At 34.2% G+C, this 18,734-nt stretch overlaps 7 protein-coding genes and 1 pseudogene across 9 annotated transcripts; 2 read left to right on the top strand and 6 right to left on the bottom strand.

The window, feature by feature from the left end:
* The first annotated feature begins 278 nt into the window (after positions 1 to 278).
* Positions 279 to 3,245, top strand: srj-35 (annotated as a pseudogene). Its single transcript has 5 exons — positions 279 to 438; positions 2,489 to 2,601; positions 2,680 to 2,800; positions 2,846 to 3,049; positions 3,098 to 3,245. Coding segments are annotated over exons 1-5 (746 nt in total).
* On the bottom strand, positions 3,130 to 4,484 carry suds-3 (DUF2040 domain-containing protein). The gene is made up of 4 exons (NM_001028943.3): positions 4,339 to 4,484; positions 4,108 to 4,291; positions 3,512 to 3,707; positions 3,130 to 3,463 (listed from the first exon to the last, which is right to left on the bottom strand). The coding sequence occupies exons 1-4, from the start codon at positions 4,470 to 4,472 to the stop codon at positions 3,330 to 3,332; spliced, it is 648 nt and encodes a 215-aa protein (NP_001024114.1). The 5' UTR covers positions 4,473 to 4,484; the 3' UTR covers positions 3,130 to 3,329.
* A 239-nt stretch (positions 4,485 to 4,723) lies between these two features.
* rmh-2 (RecQ-mediated genome instability protein 1) lies at positions 4,724 to 7,718 on the top strand. Its single transcript, NM_171521.9, has 9 exons — positions 4,724 to 4,879; positions 4,940 to 5,080; positions 5,126 to 5,254; positions 5,305 to 5,753; positions 5,799 to 5,893; positions 5,940 to 6,109; positions 6,154 to 6,711; positions 6,780 to 6,878; positions 7,492 to 7,718. The coding sequence occupies exons 1-9, from the start codon at positions 4,757 to 4,759 to the stop codon at positions 7,573 to 7,575; spliced, it is 1,848 nt and encodes a 615-aa protein (NP_741607.1). The 5' UTR covers positions 4,724 to 4,756; the 3' UTR covers positions 7,576 to 7,718.
* Positions 7,615 to 8,959, bottom strand: C50H2.13 (uncharacterized protein). Its single transcript, NM_001028556.5, has 4 exons — positions 8,861 to 8,959; positions 8,415 to 8,537; positions 8,181 to 8,367; positions 7,615 to 7,882 (listed from the first exon to the last, which is right to left on the bottom strand). The coding sequence occupies exons 1-4, from the start codon at positions 8,951 to 8,953 to the stop codon at positions 7,734 to 7,736; spliced, it is 552 nt and encodes a 183-aa protein (NP_001023727.1). The 5' UTR covers positions 8,954 to 8,959; the 3' UTR covers positions 7,615 to 7,733.
* Positions 8,960 to 11,312: 2,353 nt separating this feature from the next.
* C50H2.7 (Protein kinase domain-containing protein) lies at positions 11,313 to 12,718 on the bottom strand. Its single transcript, NM_073154.3, has 5 exons — positions 12,620 to 12,718; positions 11,839 to 12,437; positions 11,698 to 11,786; positions 11,552 to 11,643; positions 11,313 to 11,486 (listed from the first exon to the last, which is right to left on the bottom strand). Exons 2-4 carry the CDS (start codon positions 12,212 to 12,214, stop codon positions 11,563 to 11,565), a joined length of 546 nt encoding a protein of 181 aa, NP_505555.2. The 5' UTR covers positions 12,215 to 12,437; positions 12,620 to 12,718; the 3' UTR covers positions 11,313 to 11,486; positions 11,552 to 11,562.
* Positions 12,719 to 13,304: 586 nt separating this feature from the next.
* ceh-75 (Homeobox domain-containing protein) lies at positions 13,305 to 14,162 on the bottom strand (the record flags this gene model as incomplete). The annotated part of the gene is made up of 4 exons (NM_073153.4): positions 13,305 to 13,483; positions 13,530 to 13,678; positions 13,726 to 13,839; positions 13,890 to 14,162. 4 exons carry the CDS (start codon positions 14,160 to 14,162, stop codon positions 13,453 to 13,455), a joined length of 567 nt encoding a protein of 188 aa, NP_505554.2. The 3' UTR covers positions 13,305 to 13,452.
* A 1,506-nt stretch (positions 14,163 to 15,668) lies between these two features.
* On the bottom strand, positions 15,669 to 16,789 carry C50H2.5 (HEPN domain-containing protein). The gene is made up of 4 exons (NM_073152.3): positions 16,680 to 16,789; positions 16,459 to 16,546; positions 16,213 to 16,413; positions 15,669 to 16,167 (listed from the first exon to the last, which is right to left on the bottom strand). Exons 1-4 carry the CDS (start codon positions 16,727 to 16,729, stop codon positions 15,709 to 15,711), a joined length of 798 nt encoding a protein of 265 aa, NP_505553.1. The 5' UTR covers positions 16,730 to 16,789; the 3' UTR covers positions 15,669 to 15,708.
* C50H2.4 (Homeobox domain-containing protein) lies at positions 16,332 to 18,534 on the bottom strand. 2 transcript variants are annotated; one of them, NR_102054.1, is made up of 7 exons: positions 18,475 to 18,524; positions 18,340 to 18,427; positions 18,087 to 18,287; positions 17,725 to 18,036; positions 16,680 to 16,787; positions 16,459 to 16,546; positions 16,332 to 16,413 (listed from the first exon to the last, which is right to left on the bottom strand). NR_102054.1 is itself a non-coding variant. In NM_073151.2 (4 exons), the coding sequence occupies exons 1-4, from the start codon at positions 18,522 to 18,524 to the stop codon at positions 17,554 to 17,556; spliced, it is 822 nt and encodes a 273-aa protein (NP_505552.1). In that variant the 5' UTR covers positions 18,525 to 18,534; the 3' UTR covers positions 17,040 to 17,553. The 2 variants fall into 2 exon arrangements, 1 of the variants encoding a protein (NP_505552.1); NM_073151.2 differs by lacking the exons at positions 16,332 to 16,413; positions 16,459 to 16,546; positions 16,680 to 16,787 and having other exon boundaries at positions 17,040 to 18,036; positions 18,475 to 18,534.
* Positions 18,535 to 18,734: the final 200 nt, after the last annotated feature.

Genomic DNA, 18,734 nt, shown 5'->3' with positions numbered 1-18,734 from the left:
ATTTTTGAATGTTACATAAACTAAGAAATTGCTCTTCTCTATATTCTTCTCTATATCTAATTAGATTGTATTTTTTCTAGTAGTAAACTTAAATGTACCACAAATCAAAAATCTGATTGGGAACTTTATCAATGTAGCCCCCAGTAGGCCACACTAGCTCAATACGTTTTCATATCTATTTTTTCTTTTCAATTCTCAAGAGTCTTTGTGTAGTTTATTATTATTATATACTATTATTTAAGGGTTTGAGAAAAAATATTATTTCTCACTTTACCTAAATGTATATCAACTGGATTCATTACTTCATCCCGAAACTTTTTGCAGTTTTAGCTTTCACTGTAAACCCATTATTTGTGTATTTGATATTTACAGAAAAATCTAATAAATTCGGTATTCAATATATCGATTTATTTTAGGATATCCATACGTATCGTTACTGTTGGCTGATGGCTTATTTTTCGAACCATCAATTTCTAATCTCAACATTCTGGGTTTCCGATGTTCATTGATCTGTGGAAGTTATGCAATTCTTCTCAGTCATATCGTCATAGTCATAGTTCAACTCTCCACCACGGGAAATTTTTTTTGCAAATTTTTTACACGAAAAATAGATTGTTACACGAAAAATAGATTGTTACACGAAAAATAGATTGTTACACGAAAAATAGATTGTTACAAGTTGCTCATTGACTACCTTTATCTAATTTTTCAGAATTTTCAGTTTTTTCGCTGAAAAATCAGAATTTTCAATAACATGTTACTTTCTACCGATGTAAACATGATCGCATTGTTGTATAATGTAAGCTTTAAAGATTGAGTAATGAGTAATGGGGAAATTGTTTTAAAAGATTTGAAAATGTTCAAATATTATAGTAAAACGTTAAATTGATAATTTTCTTTCCAGTCAAAAAGTCTTACTTTTCAATTTCAAAATCTTTTTCGGAATAGAAATTCAACTTTTAAAGTCAATCAACAGTGTAGATTAATAAAAATATATTTCATTGAATCGGAAATCGCCATTATTATTTTTGGAAAAATTAAACGTACTTCAAATAATGCTTCAGAAAAACTGGTATAAAAATAGTTTCGGCAAATGCCAAATTACAGTTCAAACAAGTTTTGATAAAAAGTTGACTCATCGTTTAAAATTGGCAGACTTATATATGTGTTGACCAGAAAATTGTTGTTTTCGTCGAGTTATAACTTAATTATGCTTTGATAATTTGTAATTGAATACTGTAGGCCAAGTTTCGTGAAAAGCCCATTCAAAAATTGTATTTTATTAAAAGTTTAAAATTTTAAAATTTCGGCATTCAGTTCATGTGGGACTATTAAGTATTTTCAAAAAAACTCTATTTTGACGCTATATTCTATACATTTAAGAATTTAATCTCTAAATGTATCAATTTAAGGAAGCATCGATAGAGTCCATCTTGAAATCTTGGGTGGCTGTATTAGGAGTTACAATACTCTCAGACAACCCCATTTTTCATCTAATTCGAAATTAGCCACATCTAATAAGAAATTAACCACATCTAATTAGAAAAAGCTTTTCTAATCAGAAAGGATGCATATCTAATTAGAAACACGCACACCACATCTAGAAATGAGGCACTTCTAATTAGAAAGGAGGCACATATAATTAGAAACACATTGCGCTCGAGAAGGGTCTCAGTTGCTCGAAATAGTATCGAAAGATTATGGAGAACAGACTTGCGGTATTGTCAAAATATAAAAAATGAGTTCTAACATCGAGAGACATCCTCATATAGTATACTCAGTCAAGGGGAACTAGAGGGTCCCCCAAGACAGCCTTATATCAATGTTAGAATATTTTGAATGCACTGCATGCTTCACGTTTATTCAGCTCAAACCATGCCTAAGTATGCTTCAGAGAACACTGAATTTGCTGATTAAATACAAACATTTGTGAGTAAGGTTCACAGAAAAAACTGTTTCAATTTTTCTAATATCAATTATCAATTATAAGATTATAAAATATTATCAAAACAATTTTTTCGATTGTTTTCAAATGAGACAAGTCCTCATACTGCATACAATTATTGAGATATTCGCGAGATAGCTATTTAAATCGCATTTCAACTATCACACGCACGCGCGCAGGTAGTACTTCAGATCTCGAAGAAACAGTTCGATGGTTCGACTCCGGATGGCAACAGAAAAGCCCTTCATGGCCTTGGGATAGGTTGTGGTGGCTTTGTCAAGATTCAACAGGCAACTACCTGTCGAAAGTGAGACAGGAATGAGCCAGATGAGGGAAAAAGGGGCACTTATATTTTTCATTTTTCATTGGAAAAAATAAAAAAATTTTCGAAAAAGGCACATCTAATTAGAAATAATGCGCGTCGAATTAGAAAGGAGGCACGTCGAATTAGAAGCTATGCGCGTCGAATCAGAAACAATGCGCATCTAATTAGAAGGGATGCTCGTCGAATTAGAAACAATGCGCGTCGAATTAGAAAAAAAGCATGCCGAACTGGTGCGCGTTAGTTCACCCTATTTTTCTAATTATATGGGAAATAGGGTTGTCTGAGACTATCATCCATTTCAATTGTCTTCTTTTTCATCTTGGGATACTTGGTATGTACACTGAATTTCAATACTCTCTAACAACTTTATTGTTCAGACCATGCAAAAATTAAATGAAAATTCATACAGCAACTCTACAAAAAGCTCTTCTGAAATCACTAATTGTTCAAACAGTCATTCCGATTTGCGTCAGTTTTTCACCATGTTTGCTTAGCTGGTATAGTCCCGTATTTAAAATAAATATGGGAAGGTAGATTCTGGAATTAATTAAGATTCGAAAGTTTATCAGTTTCAGAGGTTTCAACTATCTAGAAGTGATTGCTCTATCTGCATTCCCATTTTGTGATCCAATGGCAATTGTATTATGCATTCCTACATTACGAAAACGAATTCTCTTCCGAACTGCAAATAAAATCGGAATTTCCGTCAGTCAAGCTATCAATTCACAAGGTGTGGTAACGAGTACTGAATATCAAAATCAAGGAACCAGCAATGCTCTGTGATTTATAATTTTTGCGAATAAAAATTGCAATTTTTTCCAATACAGGCATCTATATTGTTTCAGACTCGTTCTCTGGGATATGCAAATTCACGAATTTCATTATATAACATATCATAAATTTCGGAAAAGTATCATCTTCAAATCCTTTCATTTCACAGGAGATGTTACTATTGAATTTTCGATTCAATTTTAGGCAGTGTATTTACAATTAATTTAACCGTGAAATAAAATAAATAAAATAAGTAATTAGTGTACACATTCTTGATCAATTTTCAATTCAATTTAGGGACTGCGGAACGCTCTCGTCATCTTGTTTTTGGGATTTGCTCCTGCTTCTCGTGTGCCTTCCTTTGAAAACAACATCCTTGAAAACCGGTTTTTCAGTTGTTTCATTTCCGAGTGGTGGGAGGGCTGAAATATTATACATGAAGTTAAAATTAAGAGGTGTTTAGTTCTTACTGAGATAAGCACCTAGAAGCATTCCAACTTCTCGCTCTCGTTTCTCCTTTTCTGCTATCAACTCTTTGAAAAAATCAATGTAACGACCTTTAGCATATACATATTTATCTTCGTGTTGAGTCTCGTTCATAGCTGTTTCGGCCTCATATTCGTCAAGAATTTGGGCCATTTTGAGTTCATATTTTGCTTGATTGATCTGAAAATTGGACTATTTAAAAATCAGTCACGACTGGGTAGACGGCGATTGCTATTCGGAAAACCGCATTTCAGCAATTAAATATTTCGGCTATAGCTGCCTTTTTCAATTTTTTAAAGTACTCTTTTTTTTGAATTCTGGAAGGATAAATCGAAACTTGGTACTTATGTAGGAACCGTACCCAAAATTATAACTAATAAAAACATTACCGTGATTTTTGATTAGTTTAAGCCTAAAAAAGCAGCCTGCCCTCACGTTTCTATTAAATTACCATTTTAACAATAAATGAATGAAAAATTAATTTTACGGGTATGGCTACTACATACGTACCCAAAACTTGCAATTCTTGTGGTAACAATAGCTTAATTTTGTGCCTGAGACATTAAAAAGGAAATCTTACATCAAGTTTCTTGGAGAGCGCATCTTCAGCTTCTCGTTTCGCAGCTAAAAGTTCGGGATCAGTTCCGGCGGCAACATTGGCCTTATATTCTCTTGCTTCTCGAAATTTGTTGTCTCTTAATTGTGTTCGTAGTGCAATATATTGACTTTCTGCAAGGACAGCCCGCCGGAGAATGTCCGTCTTTCTGGAAAAAAAAAACGAAGTTTTTATTATTTCCAACGAAATACATACTTCCGTTCATATTCCTCTTGTGTAAGATGTTCTAATGGTGCTGGTTCTTCAGAAGGTGGTCGTCTGATGGGAAGTCTTGGAGTTCCGCGATCACGTTTTCCACCTCGTTTCCGCTTTCCAAAATTGTCTGACATTTTTAACTGAAATTAATTAGAAATGTGTGATAGAGGATAAGATTTTTTATGAAAATAATAACTTCAAGCTTCAATTATTGCAAATCAATGCGAAAACATAAATACACCACAATATCTAAGCAAGAATTGAATTTTATGAGAAAAAAATAAATTTGAAAATGCGTCCAATAAAGTAGGTGGAGCTCCGTAAACCCACACTGCAACCGCCGCGCACAGACACCGCAACATTGGTGCGCGGGTCATGTTTCACCGCCAATTATTTATTTTTGAACAAAATTTGTCTCATGAGTTCCAGATGCACGTTTCTGCTTCAATATTTCAGCGACCGGCATATTCTATTAAAAGATGAGTGGCTAACGACAGTTATTGAGTTTTTAAATAACCAGAAACCACAAGCAAAACATTTTGTAAGTCGACTTTTCAGAAAGATATATTTTTAAAAATTCGAATAATATGATTTATTTAAGGACGATGAAAAATTTGCAAATCTGGTGTTGGATCAATGGATTTGTTCGAGTATTGAAAGTTCATCGTTTCCCGTATTTGGCAACCATGGAATTGAAGAGACCGTTGCGAAACAAAACCTTCAAGGTCCAATCGTTTGTCAGGTAATTAAAAATAAAGTTCAGAGACATCATCGGTTTAATTTTCAGATTAATGGGTTCATTGATGTCGGCAGTCCATATTATCAACAGTATTGTTCAATGAGTGGGAATGGACAAAAGGAAGACCAATCTGGCTTTGAAAAAGTATTCCACGAGAAAGACAACGATACCGATCAGGTAAATTTGAATATTGCTAATAGTGATGAATAAGAAAATACAGATTCCAGAAACCTTCACGTCTTTTGAAACTGACCCTATTTGATGGAGAAACAACGTTGAAGGCGATTGAATTTTGGAAATGTCCCCAGCTCTCTCTACATTATAAACCTGGAACCAAAATTCTTATCGTTCCACCATGTGCAATTCGAAAAGGAACCTTTCTGTTGAAGCGAAATAATTGTAAAGTTCTAGGTGGACAAGTTCTTCCGCAATTAAATTCGTTCGTACCAGTAGATCAATATGCACGACTTTTGGGTATCAAAAGTTTAAACCTATCTGCGAAAAAGAAGGAAGAAGTTAAAACAACTATGAATTCCAATACGGATAGTATTCGAACTGTCACTAACTCTGTCATTGATTCTTCTTTGCCGAAATTCATTGATCGTCCTGATCCAGTTCAGCCTGCTTCAGGTCCATCTTCGTTGATCAGTAGATATTTTCAAAAGAAACAATGCCCGTTAGTTTTCTAGAAGAAAAACACATTTTAAAGTTATCCTTCCAGACCTTCCACTTCAAAAGAACCAGAAACGCGTGAAATATCCCCTGATATTTTTAATGACGAGGATGGTGATTATGACTTTGAAAATGAGAACATTGGTTGGTTATTTGCATTAGTTTTCCCAATTTAAATTATAATTTTAAGAATATGATAATCGTCAGTCAACTTCCATGAAAGCTAAAAATGATTCAGTTCTTGTTTCTTCTCTATTGAGTAAAATGAAAGATGACACGGAAGATTTTGATTTGAATCGGCGAATGACCAATCGATCACCGAAAAAGCGAAATTCAATACGCTCACCACCGATGGATGTCGTATGTTTTTAAAGTTAGAAATTTTTTAAAATTGAATTTTCTAGACCCGTCGAATATCTGGAATGCTAACATCCCGTAGAGTCGATCCAATGGACGAAATTCTTGAAAATATGATTGAAAAAGATGAGGAACCAGTGTCCTGCCCTTCGACATCAACGAAAAATCCATTTAAATCAATATCACAACCACCAAAGAAGAAAATCAAATCAGAACCAGAAAGTGATGATGATATTCAAATTATTGAATTAGTTTCCCCGTCCCAACCTGTCAAAAAGGAAAAATTATTTGAAGAGGAAACTATAAACTCAGAGCTTGATGAAGAAAATACTCGAATGAATAGTGAAGAACGTCAAGCTATGGATGCATTCTCTAAGCTTAATTTGTCATCATTGGCGGAAAGTATGAAGAAAATGAAATATTCAATAGGATCAAAACGATTTATTCTTCTTGCTTTCATTGAAGATATAACAGAACAATTGCGAGTTGTTGACAAAATGTGGACAATGAAAGTGCATTTAAAAGATTGTTGGACATCCGTTAATGCATTAATTGACAATCGAACCCTTCAAAATCTAATTGGATTTTCCTGTGAAGAAGCTTCGGTAGGTTTTTTGAAAATTTTAAAAACTTGAAAACTGAACCTTCTTTGTGAATTATTAATTATATTTAGACAATTCGAAAATCCAAAGATGCGGAAAAGAGGTTAAATGGAAAAATGCGGCTGAACGCTTTGGAACATCAGTTGCAAAGATTGGATCTTGTTTTCGAGGTATTGGTTCACAAATAAAAATGATTAAAATATATTTATTGGCTCTCGAAGATTTCTTAAAAGTGGTTTAGCGTGAATTTGGCTCGCTGAATTAAAAAAAACCCACAAAGAAAAATGAAAAATAAAATCCGGAAAAAATGAAAAATCCAACTTTAAAAAACACTAATTTATAACTTTGGCTGAATTCCCTATGGAGTTGGATTTTCATTATTCTTCGATTTTTAGTATTTCTGAATTCAAAACAATTTTGGATTTTTTAAAAGAAAAATCTTCCTTCACGCTATTTACTCCCTCTTTGAATAGTCCTAGAATATAAAAACACAAAAAAGTTTAATCTTTAAAAAATTTAAATTTTGCAATGATTTTTCCACCCTTTGTGCTTCTGATGTCCACTCTTCTTCTAATAAACAAATCTATAAAATTCTACCTTTTACCCACCGTTTCCTTATCTTTACGACCTCCTTCCCTTTTCTTGTGCCGTGGAACTTTTTTCACTCGATCGTCATGTGACAATAAGTTGGAAGAAAATATCACTTTGGCGTTGACATTTACGAAATTCTGAAGTGAAAAATGGAAATTTTTACATGCTCTTAACCTTTTTTTCAATTTTCAGATCGAATTCTTCGCTGGTACATTGTCGCCTTGCCCCGTCGTAAGATCAATTAAAACATTATCAGAGCTAATCGATGTCTATTGAATAATTTTTCATGTTTTTTCTGTTACATGTTCGAGAATTAGGTTACATTCAATTTTATTATCAATATTATGTGCTCACCAATTCGATGGGTCAGTTATGATGTCTTTAAGATTTGTATGAATATTCACAGAATACAGTATGTACATCATATTTGATTATTATTTAAAATTAGATTTGCACTGCAATACAACGACAACTGTGCATAGTGTGACTGCGAATATTCCAAAGGTCCAGGCAATCAGTGTGTGCTTGTGTCCTTTCAGATATTCCAGCACTTTATTTGGTGGTTTCTTCGAGGTTATATTTCCTGAAATTTGGGAAATCCGTACTATGATATAAGGAGTACACCCATTTCTGAGAATTCGTATTGCGCGACGCGCTAAATATCTCGTAGCGAAAACTACAATAATTCTTTCAATGACTACTGTAGCGCTTGTGTCGATTTACGGGCTCGGTTTTCGAAATGAATTCCTTTTCCTCAAATATCCTCAAATATGTTTCCCAATACGAATTTTCAGAATTTGTATTCCCGTTATACAATAGGTAACGAGAAATGAGATATGCCTCAAAAATCTTGCAGGAGAAATAATTTTAGAGAAACTTACTCTCATGGGGTGGAATAACTCGATAGATGTACACTGGTGGAGGTTCATTAAATATTTCAGATGTCGATATCGCTGGAGGTCTGATTGTCTGTAACTCATAGTTCTGCATTGTTAATGTTTCAGGATTCAAAAACTGAAAATCGTTGAGTGTTCGAGGAGACTGAGACGTTAGACGACGTTCTCCTTCCTAAAAATGAATATATTTTGATATAACTGGAAAGATCTAATACATACGAGTTGTAGTGATCCTACACAAACACTTGTAGATTTAACGCGTGGAGGTCTCGAACGGATCATTTCTTCCTCACGATCTGCACTCGTACCTCCTTCTGTCGTTGCAGATGTTGCGGATCGTGTCTGGAATACTAAGTTCTGGTTAATTGGAATTTTTTAAGTTTGTTCTAATTTCACCGATTTTTCTATTTGCTTAAAACTATACAATTTGTAAAATTTGACCGCAGTTAACTTATACTCACTCCGTTCCGGGAAATCCCTCCACAACTGTCATTTTTCCATGACAAGCTCTATATTCGCAGTATTTTATCGAGAGAAAACGTTGACCTAATACTAATCACGAGCGCGTCATTCGAAGGAGTAGCTTCTGATAATCAGAAACTTTCTGGAAACCAAAGAAAAATGAGCGAAATAATTTGTGATCATTTGAAATTGTATAAACAAACCTTTTGGGGTTCACTTTTGTAAATGCCATGACTGCAAGAAGACCTACGTTTATAGTAAAGATGGCGATGTTCTATTTCTGTTCGGGCTGTCATCTGAAAATAGGAAAGTTATGGGAAGAAAATTTGGAAACTTTAAGATTAGCAAAAAACAAGACCTATTCAAAATGATTCATGAAAGATAACCCAAAACCTTTATCAAAATAGAATTATTCATTATGCAAAGTCTACGGCCCTATTGAAATGTATATAATGGCGAGCTCGGAACTTCCTCGTGAAATGTAATTGAATACTTGTTATCGAACTTGGGTACTGCTAATGCACCGTATTTTACGCGCATGTTCAATTCTCTTGGTGTCAGATAGTATACCACAATAATTGTTAAACATGGAAATAGGAAAGTTATGGGAAGACTGGAGTAGTCTGGAAACTTATTATTTTTAGGAAGCATCCGACAGACTAATCACTAACTCTGTTTGAAATGAAACAATTGAATGTAGTTTTTGCAAACATCTGCAATACAATTTTATCACAAAAAATTAAAGTGGACATGTATCAAAACACCTATTTTCAGGAGAAATGCAACAGAAACGATCGAAATTAAATAAATGAAGGAGCTAGTGTCATTCCGGTGTTGAAAATCGGTTCTTGTCACTCCGCCCCGACCGTCCGTCTAACAGAATTTCTCGATAAGGCGACAAGTAAAACATGGAAGTTTAATAAAGATAATTTCTATTTAATTATCACTGAATTATTGTAGTTCATTTCAACGCTCTCTTATCACAAACGGCACCCTTGCTGGTGTACATGATGGTGCCTACTTAACCCTAACCCTAAGATAACAAGAGCCAATACTTTCAGTGAAACACGATTGTCGTATTTTGCCGCGAGTAATATTTCTTTACAATTTCAGAAATTTATTTATCAGTTAAAAAGTAGACCTCTTAAACCTCATAAATTATTGCTATCAGTGATTCTGGAACGGCGGAGTGACGTACGAGAAATGTCCGGTATGAAGATGAAAATAGTTTGAGAATCGACACAAATTGATTTTCTACCTACCACTCCCTGCAAGTTTGCATTCTATTTTTAGATACTTGATTCAAATTATCAGAAAATTGGAAATTGATGTGATGATAATAGTAAGTGTGCACCCGAAAATTTAAAGCAGTTTCGTGAAAAACTCAAAATTGTAAACACTCTCTTGAGGTTCAACTAAGAACTCATGACATTGGAATTTTGTTAGTACACAGAAAACAATTTCAAAGACTTCGATTTATTAGCATACATAGTACGTGATAATAAATTGTTGCAGCCCAAAATAGTAGTCTTTAATTAAAATAGTGATGGCAGATGTATTTATTCATAAAACTGGCTCTTAATTGGTCATACTTGCTTCTTTATTCATACCTAGAAACAAATTTCTGACTGTATGCTTAAAATTAAAATGTACATGCCTGATTGACTTTAAGGAGCCCACGCCTGCCTTGCACATTCACGCTTGCCTATTGCCAAAGTACATTTAGTTCTTTTTTCTGAGTTGCAATGCGCAAGTACACCTAAAGAAGTGCCTGCAGAGCATATCAAGTCTTAATATCAGGATATGTTTACGTTAGCATTACGAATAACCATTAGTTTCATTTGAATAAGGGGTCCCAAAAAAATCCTTCCTTAATAGTTTGATCTATTAAAATTAAATTTGAAAATTCAGAATTTTTCTGACAACAATAAAATGTTTTTGATGATAGTATTATGGCAGTATTTCTTACTTTGGTGCCAAGTCTCAAGGTTTATTAGAATAATTATACTTTCAAAAATGCTCCAAAGTTAACCAGTTTCGAATTTAATAAAAGTTTGTATTTAATTTTCTAGATACCAGCGTAGGTGTTTACACAATCAGTGTAGTTTCCATACAATTTAAATAGATGACGTAGTTCTGTGATAAAGCGATAATCGCTACAGAAACTAGTGATATCACAGTGTTATTTGACATTTGACACGTTTTCTGAACAAATGATGATTGACAAAGTCAAACTATGAAAATGCAGTTTTTGTAAATTCCAACGACGTTTTGACAGTCCATCAATGAAGACCACGTAAAGTGGATCTTAAATATATCTTCAGAGAATGAAAATAATATATATAATCATTTTTTCGAAGAAAAATTAATTTGTTGAGTAGTTAAAGAGTTCTACCAAGATTTGATAAAAAACAAAACAGAAGTGACGAGAAGTTCCAGCAATTGTCAATTGAAATAAATGTGCGAAAAATTATTGTAGAAAAATTTTTATTCCATTAAAAAAAGAGTATTAATAACAAGACCAAGAGAAGTTAGAACTATTCGATGCTATAAAGGAAGCCACCCCTGACATGAGCCAATAGCAGCGACGTCGTCTGGATAATTAATATTTTAAATGCTGTAAAATTTGTTGTTATTGTTGATTCATTGTAAAAATTAAGCATGATTTTGTTTATTTTTTGAACCGGCAAACGGAATTTCAGACATACAATTAAAACTAGACACAATAATTATTAATTATATGAAGAAATGTCAAGCGAAATTCCAACCACATCACTTGAAGAAAGAAAATTTGAGAACTTTTGATTTGAAGATTTGAGTATGTGGTACCTGAAATAAGAGAATGCTTGGTTCTTAATCACTAATCTTATCCTAGTGTAATCCTCAAAGCTTACCATTTTGCATCCTATTGAATCGGAAGCATTCCTGGCAACTTCCAATCCAAAATGGTGGTTTTCTCGATTTCTTCCGCGACTTTCGCCAAGATCTAAAACGTTTATTTATGTATGTATGTTACTATGACAATTTAATTCTGACAAACCTTCTTTGTGTCCTCTTTTACGAGTGGAAGAAACTGATCTCTCACACGGCTATTCAATTTCCAGCAATCCAATCCTTTGTCTTCTTTTTCTGAAATTATTAACAAATAACTTGGGTTTAAATGCTTTGAAAATGAACTAACCATCGAATGTCGATTTTTGGAGATCGATGAGCGTGAGGAATCGACCATGACTCTTGATCTTTATCGACTTTCCGTCTTTTTTGTAACTGATCGATTTTTTCTTCGTCTCAGAAATTAGCAGATTGCCGGGATTCAGATCGTTGTGGCTGAATTGAAGTTCCCTTTTCCCGATATACAGCGACAAAAGAATTTGCGACAAGACAGACAAGACCTGACTGTCCGACAGTGGTTTGATCTTGCTAATTGGCATGCCTCCATCTTTCGTGATCAAAATCATATGCTCCGTATCCTTTTTCAGATGAAATTCATCGCATACTTCGTCTGGAATCTGTTCCACGAAGCATGCTTTCAAAAGGCGCATGACGTTTGGGGTCATTTGCTTGATCCTCCCCATTTCAGCAGGTTCCGTATTTCCTTTTGTTGATCGTTCTTCACATCTGTATTCGGTATAGGATCAATTTTTACCACCACCTTTTTCTTCTTCCATGTTGCACTGAAGGCCATGCCTGATTGTCCTGCACCAATCTTTTCATGAAGCGTCACCTTCAAACTGTCCCATGGAATTGGAGACGAGAGCTTCTCCATTTGGCGATCGTTATCTGTAACAGTCTGAACATACATTTGCCATTTCTGCGTTTCTGATATCTACGTTTTTTAATGGAAAGTTGTCAATCTCGTTACATTTCTAGAAGCTAGTTTTCTAAATATACAGTTCAAGTACTAGAATTTTGTCTATGAATATTTAAGAATTATTGATAGATATTACGAGAAAAAGTCTTACGCCTTTCCAAATCCTGAATCTTCCTTCTTCTGTGCAAACCCAATCGCATTTTCCCCTCGATACTTTTTGAAATTATTTTGATTAAAAATATTTAAATATTTTAGAAAATGAATTTTTTCTGACGATAATTTGACTTTTCATTAAAAAAAACTTCAACGTGTAATTTTTTTGATGCCCATTAGAAGAATACATTATTTATTAATTTAATTATTTTTTTAACATTTAAAATGCATTTTTCGTATATGACTAGCACGGCAGGGCCGCGGCAGTGGGAGGGTCATGTGTTGACAAGAGCAATGATACAGTCACTCACGGGCAAAGATGGCAAGTATGAGCACCTATTGAAAATATTTGAGCAAAGGACAAAAGTATCATTCGTTTTCAGAAAAAAAAACATTTTCAGAGCCTTTTACATTTTCAGAAAAATATTTCCCTCTCTTCCACACTAAACAGTTCTTTTTTCCATCTTCTGTTATTCAGCCTCGTACGAGCCGAGCACAGTCTGTGACGCACATCGGAGTGCCCCAATTAAATAGCCCTTACTTTTGCACTCTTTCGTTCCGACAGTAACCCGCTAACTGTATAATATCTCATCCAAACTCTTCCTTCTACCCTACTGTTGCGCAACAATCTTTGCAACACCTGTTGTTCACAGTTGTGGCAGATCATTTACACCAAACACTGGATTCAGGAAAGTTGTATTGAATAAATAATTAAAAACGGTTAAGAAATGGTTTGATAGCAATCTGGGAAAAATGAATAAATAAAATAAAGAAGTATTCAGTTTTCAACTGTCTTAAAAGATAGAAACAAAAAAGTGTATTTTTGACGATTTATTTGCTGCTCATCTTCATTGAGTCGTGTCTGAAATTAGTCTTAGTTTTAAATTAAAAACAGCAAAAACTCGTACCCCTTGCTCCGAAATCTTAAATTTCTGAAATACTGCTTGATTTGCTTGCATGTCATATTGTACTTTTCGGCAAGTGTCTGTATTTCGGCTTTACTGAAGACCCCGCAGTTTCTCTCAAATTTCATCGTGAGTTGGAACCTTACTTCTTTCTGTAGAATTGGAATAATACGAACTGAAAGTAATAGAAAGAACTAACCGAAAGTAATATTTTGGCATGTAGTGTTGTGGATTTGTTTTTGCAACTTTTTACAGCGTTATTATCAATTGAAGCAGCGGAGCAAAAAGTGGCAGGCAGTGGTGGAACAAGTCCCTAAAATGATGGATGCATTGCAAGGCTGTTAGAACAATAAAGAAAAATACCAAAGCCAAAAACGCGTTATCCATTGAGATTTGATTATGAGCACATTTTATCATGTTGTTAATAAAAGTGAGATCATCTTCAGAAGCTTGAAGATTTTCCGACATCATTAGGACATCTTGTGGTCTCGCTTCTCTCAAAGCAACTGCCATTTCACATTTCAATCGAAATAAGTCATTCATTGGAACTCGCGGGATGAAGGCCTTAATTTTGTCAACAGAAACACGTCCTTCACCAATGGCAGTCAACACAATACTTTTTGCAAGTGAAGCCATACTGAGTTTAAAAATATTTAAATAGAGAGAGATATAGAGCAACATTTACCAGGGAATTTTATCTTCACAAAACTAAATTGAAAACAGTATATGTATCTGGAAAAGAAAACAATGATCTATTTCTCATAATTTTCAATGGAAAATAACGAAAAATGGATATTTGCCTGCATCTCTGCTCCACATTATGACCGGTCGTTGCGAATTGAATGAGAAGTGTGACTAATGCTTGTAAATCAATGTTGTACGGTATCCACGCTCTCACGATGTTGAATAATTCAATTAATGGCAGGAAAAAGAAATACACATCTTGGAAGTTTGAATCCGACAAATCCAAATTGAAGCTTTGAATATTAGCCAAAGCTCGGCCTAAACCTCTTACTCAAGTCATGCAAGTTTCTTGTAGGTGGGGAATACTTGGTTTAGACTTGGACAAACCATGTGTGATTTGTCCAGACGGGTTGTTGGCGGTTGTTGGAGGAAATGAGGTAAGAAGATGACAAGTGTGAAAAAGAAAATTTTTGAAAATGTGCCAAGTTGTTAACCTTATGGTTTTCTATTCAATTTTCATGTTGGGTGTTTCCCACATTAATTGGTAATTATGACGTTGTAAAATTAATGTTTACCTGCAATTTTTTTCCTTTGTTTCACATTTTCACATAACCTTTTCCGGCAAACTTGTGGGAACTGATTGTACATGAATTTTAGACTTTAGTTTTGGATCAGCAGACACAAAAACGTTATTTATTTATTTATTTATTCACTATTTCTTGGCTTGAAAAATAAGAGCAAAATGAGGAATAAAAATGAGATGAGGTAAGAAATGTGAATGATAAGGTGACCAGATTGGAACATGTCCGAGGTCAGATGATACAAATGATTTCCAAGAAAAGTTGATGAGAAAAAAAAAATAAAATAAATATGACATCATGTACAAATGAGTGAGGAAATGAGATCATACATAAGATTCAAGAGGGAGGCAAGAAATGCGCTTGGAGAACGTATAGCCTGACACTGGCACCGGGAAATGTTTTGTTACTAAATTCCATATTGTAAGATGTGTGTGGAGAAAACTGTTGTTATTTGTTTTGCCTATTGCAGTCATTTGATATGGAAACCGGGGAGATTTGGAATTTTTAAGCAACAACGTTAATGTTTTTGTTTTAACTGTAAAATTAGGAAGACAGTAATTAAAAATAAGCGATTTAATTTTGAAAAGTTCAAATCCAAATGTTCCTTACAGAAATATGTTTTACAGCAGCAACCTTCACTTTGTTGTTTTTCGGTTTTACTCCAGAAAAAATCAAATTACACAACATTTTGAGTACCAAGAGATAGTGTAGGTTTTATTTGTTGCTTTTCATGGCCAAAGTCGCGCGAGTGCAAAAACGAGCGAATAGAAGACTTGAGATTTTTCAGTAATTAAAAATTCATGTTGCAAGTTATTTTTCATGTTGCAAGTTATTTTTTACATGTGCTTATTTCAGTCCATTTAAGAACAACTCATTAAGCAAGCAATTTTTTATGTTTGGACATAAATAAGTATAAGTTATTGAAAAAACTGCAAGCAAGGTACTAGAGAATAGTATTCACGATTAACTTCTGTGATTTCGACAGTCAACGGTTGATCGAGTGGAGTTGTAAGATTTCCATTCTCACTCAATGGAGGACTTGGATACAAATTTGGATAGGAGTAAAAATGGTATTGCTGTACATGTTGAATTGATTCTTGATGTGAGATTTGAGAAATTTCTCCTGTGGATTTCAGCAGCTTTGCTTCTGATGTTTTCTTTTTTATTTCCATCCGAAAACTTTGGAATTTCTCCCTGATGACGTCCTCGTGAAGTCCTGTTTCACGTGCTACTAATTCAATATCCAACGCTTTCTTCGCAGCACGCTTTGATTCGTAATAATGTCTCAAAAGTTTTATTAAGCTCTTTGGGAACCCATCTTCGTTGATTTGGTCAATTGATGGAGGGTATTTACAGTAACCCAATGATCCAAAACACTTAAATTACTAATTTTTAACGTGTTTTTCAAAAATGAAACTTACTTTTCCAGTTCTTCTTTTCTCTGCTTTTTTGAAAAGTTCTTGAAGGAATGCGTGATGCCGTTTATCGTAGAATCCACGACGAATAATTTCTTGCGAATCGAAGTGATTTCCTTTAAGAAAACAAAGAACCGCCTGCGTTTTCCCAAGAAGTTGTACATGTCCCAATTCCATAATCTTTGATAGTCGATAATGGAGTAACGTCTGAAAAAAATCAAGATCAGTGAGAAAAATACATTCTGATTTTACCAATGCATTTTCTGCGGACACCGATTGTTGGGTGATCGCCTCATGACTTAAAGTTTCGATCAGAGTGGAGAGTTGCTGAAGAGTGTATCTGAAAACAACTCTATGTTTTTTTTTAGGAATACCTGTTCGAATTAGAATGATATTGGCTCTAAAAATCAATTTTCGTCATCAAAAATGTACAAAATATGAGCTCACCGACTGTGTAAAGATAGTTTACTAACCCATCTACTGAATTTTCGGGAACATTGGCAGACATCGAAAAAGCAGTCATGACTATTTTCCAGCAGTAGATGAACGTCGGAACCTTTTGATTTCAGCTCAGCGGGATACTGTAACAGATATACATACGTCGATTAACGGTTAAGAAAGAAGAGAGGAACATGCAAGGAACACAATGAAGTAGTCCTCGGGAACATAATGCGGTAAATGATGACTCCTCTTTATAGGTCGCATGTATTCCGTGTAGGAGGAGTTCTGATGGCATATTGCATAGTTTCTTGGAATACGTAAATATGATGGTCCCTTGTAAAAATGGTTTTGCAAAAAGTTGTGTTGTATTTGTATGTACGTGTCAATTTCCTATCACTTGTTTATTTATTGAAAATATATATCAAATAAAAAGTTACCGTATATCCTCTATTAGTTTTGCATCCCTTTGCTCAACTTTGGCAGCTCATATCTCAATAGTCGTTTTTCTATAGAAAAGTAATCAACTGATAAAATATTTGTTAGATGTTTTTCCATAGTATGTAGTTTGTTAATTATTTATATGTTCAAAACAAAATGAGATATGAGCTGTCAAAGTTGAACAAAGAGGTGCAAAACTAATAGAGGATATACGGTAACACAGAAAAAAATAACAATGGAATGTTTCAAAGTGATTATGAAAATACTGATGATAAGAACGTGCACCGCTATCTTAGCTGTGGATATAATGAGACACTTAGAACCTGATCTTGAAACAAAAATTGGATCCCATTTCTTAAATTTGATTGTCGTTTTTAAAGACTTGACATGAAGATTCGACTAATGAATACTGACCGTTTACAGTAGTGGGTAAATGTTGAAATGTTGAATGTTAGCTTTTCCCTTGATCTAGAACAAATTGTGATCTGGAATCTCAATAGTTAGTGGTTGATTTAATGGGGGAATGTAAGTGAACACAGGTTTTGGTGTCATTGGTGGACTTGGAAAATAGATTTCGTTGAAGTACTGATAATGAAGTTCGTTAAAGTTTTCTTTTGATTCAATTGTGGATATCATTACTTTTGATTCAATACAGCCGTTTTTGTCACTGTTGCAGTAAGTTTTGTCTTTTGTGTCGGTGCTTCTTCTATCTTTGAGGCTCCTATGACGAGGTTTTGAAATCGATTTTCGGTGCTCTTCGAATCTTGCTTCTATGAAATCTTGACGCAATCCGGTTTGCTCAGAGACACTCTTGATATCAAAGCGTTTTTTCAAAAGTCGTCTTTTGAAATAATAATCACGAAAAAATTTGGATAAACTGTTCGGCAACCCATCTTTTCCTTTTGGGTCAATCGACGGTGGAAAGGGACAATACTCTTGCTCTTTAACGTTCTGCAATTTTATGTTTTAACGACTAAATTAGGAATATTTGGCAAACTCACTTTTCCATTCTTGTCTTCTTCAATTCTGACGTAGAGCTGTTGGAGAAATGTATGGTGCTTCTCATCGTAGAATCCATGAGCCAAAATTGTTAGACCGTCCGAATACTTCAAATTTAGAAAACAAAGGATGGCTTGCAATTTTCCAAGAATTTGTATGTGATCAATGTCGACGATTTCTTTGAGTTCATCGTGTAACTGCATCTGAATAGATTGTCAGAGTTAGGTCAAAACACAGAAAAGAAAAAAAACATACCAAATAAGATTTCAAATCGTCGGATTTTGTGAGCATTGCTTCACGACCAAGAAGTTCAACTTGATTGAAGAGTTCACTGGGGTCCATTCTGAAATTTGACGATGATAGATTTAAAATTTCATAAAAGTTAATAACCTTGTGATGACTTCCATTGGAATAGCTTTAATACCCGAAATAATTTCCATAACTGCTCCTGTTATGTAAAAATATTGAGTGAGTAAATTGAATTATCTGAAGTCCGATAGTAACGATGTTATTCACAATAAAAATACAAGGGAATACAATAAAATGTATTTAAGCTTTGATTTCGAATGTTCTGTTTCTACAATATTTCTTGGTTATTTTTAATTTCCCAACGATTTTTCAGAAAAAATATTGACCAAAAAACATTTGAA

Source organism: Caenorhabditis elegans, chromosome V (assembly GCF_000002985.6).
Source record: "Caenorhabditis elegans chromosome V".
In the NCBI taxonomy this organism is placed as follows: domain Eukaryota; kingdom Metazoa; phylum Nematoda; class Chromadorea; order Rhabditida; family Rhabditidae; genus Caenorhabditis; species Caenorhabditis elegans.
Note: the sequence above shows the minus strand (reverse complement) of the source record. Positions and strands in the feature narration are given on the sequence as shown.

Coding starts and splice junctions, on each gene's coding strand:
- suds-3 (NM_001028943.3), bottom strand. CDS start 4,472: ATGTCAGACAATTTTGGAAAGCGGAAACGAGGTGGAAAACGTGATCGC. Junction 4,292..4,338: donor CAAGAGGAATATGAACGGAA/GTATGTATTTCG, acceptor TTTTTTTTCCAG/AAAGACGGACATTCTCCGGC. Junction 3,464..3,511: donor GCTTCTAGGTGCTTATCTCA/GTAAGAACTAAA, acceptor ATAATATTTCAG/CCCTCCCACCACTCGGAAAT.
- C50H2.4 (NM_073151.2), bottom strand. CDS start 18,524: ATGGAAATTATTTCGGGTATTAAAGCTATTCCAATGGAAGTCATCACA. Junction 18,428..18,474: donor CCAATGGAAGTCATCACAAG/GTTATTAACTTT, acceptor GTCAAATTTCAG/AATGGACCCCAGTGAACTCT. Junction 18,037..18,086: donor AAGAAGACAAGAATGGAAAA/GTGAGTTTGCCA, acceptor ATAAAATTGCAG/AACGTTAAAGAGCAAGAGTA.
- C50H2.5 (NM_073152.3), bottom strand. CDS start 16,729: ATGACTGCTTTTTCGATGTCTGCCAATGTTCCCGAAAATTCAGTAGAT. Junction 16,547..16,679: donor CCCGAAAATTCAGTAGATGG/GTTAGTAAACTA, acceptor AGTTGTTTTCAG/ATACACTCTTCAGCAACTCT. Junction 16,168..16,212: donor AGAAAAGAAGAACTGGAAAA/GTAAGTTTCATT, acceptor TAGTAATTTAAG/TGTTTTGGATCATTGGGTTA.
- C50H2.13 (NM_001028556.5), bottom strand. CDS start 8,953: ATGACAGCCCGAACAGAAATAGAACATCGCCATCTTTACTATAAACGT. Junction 8,538..8,860: donor ACAAAAGTGAACCCCAAAAG/GTTTGTTTATAC, acceptor TTAGTATTCCAG/ACACGATCCGCAACATCTGC. Junction 8,368..8,414: donor GTGTAGGATCACTACAACTC/GTATGTATTAGA, acceptor ATTCATTTTTAG/GAAGGAGAACGTCGTCTAAC.
- C50H2.7 (NM_073154.3), bottom strand. CDS start 12,214: ATGACCCCAAACGTCATGCGCCTTTTGAAAGCATGCTTCGTGGAACAG. Junction 11,787..11,838: donor CCAAAAATCGACATTCGATG/GTTAGTTCATTT, acceptor TAATAATTTCAG/AAAAAGAAGACAAAGGATTG. Junction 11,644..11,697: donor TAAAAGAGGACACAAAGAAG/GTTTGTCAGAAT, acceptor TAAACGTTTTAG/ATCTTGGCGAAAGTCGCGGA.
- rmh-2 (NM_171521.9), top strand. CDS start 4,757: ATGAGTTCCAGATGCACGTTTCTGCTTCAATATTTCAGCGACCGGCAT. Junction 5,081..5,125: donor AAGGTCCAATCGTTTGTCAG/GTAATTAAAAAT, acceptor TTTAATTTTCAG/ATTAATGGGTTCATTGATGT. Junction 5,255..5,304: donor AAGACAACGATACCGATCAG/GTAAATTTGAAT, acceptor TACAGATTCCAG/AAACCTTCACGTCTTTTGAA.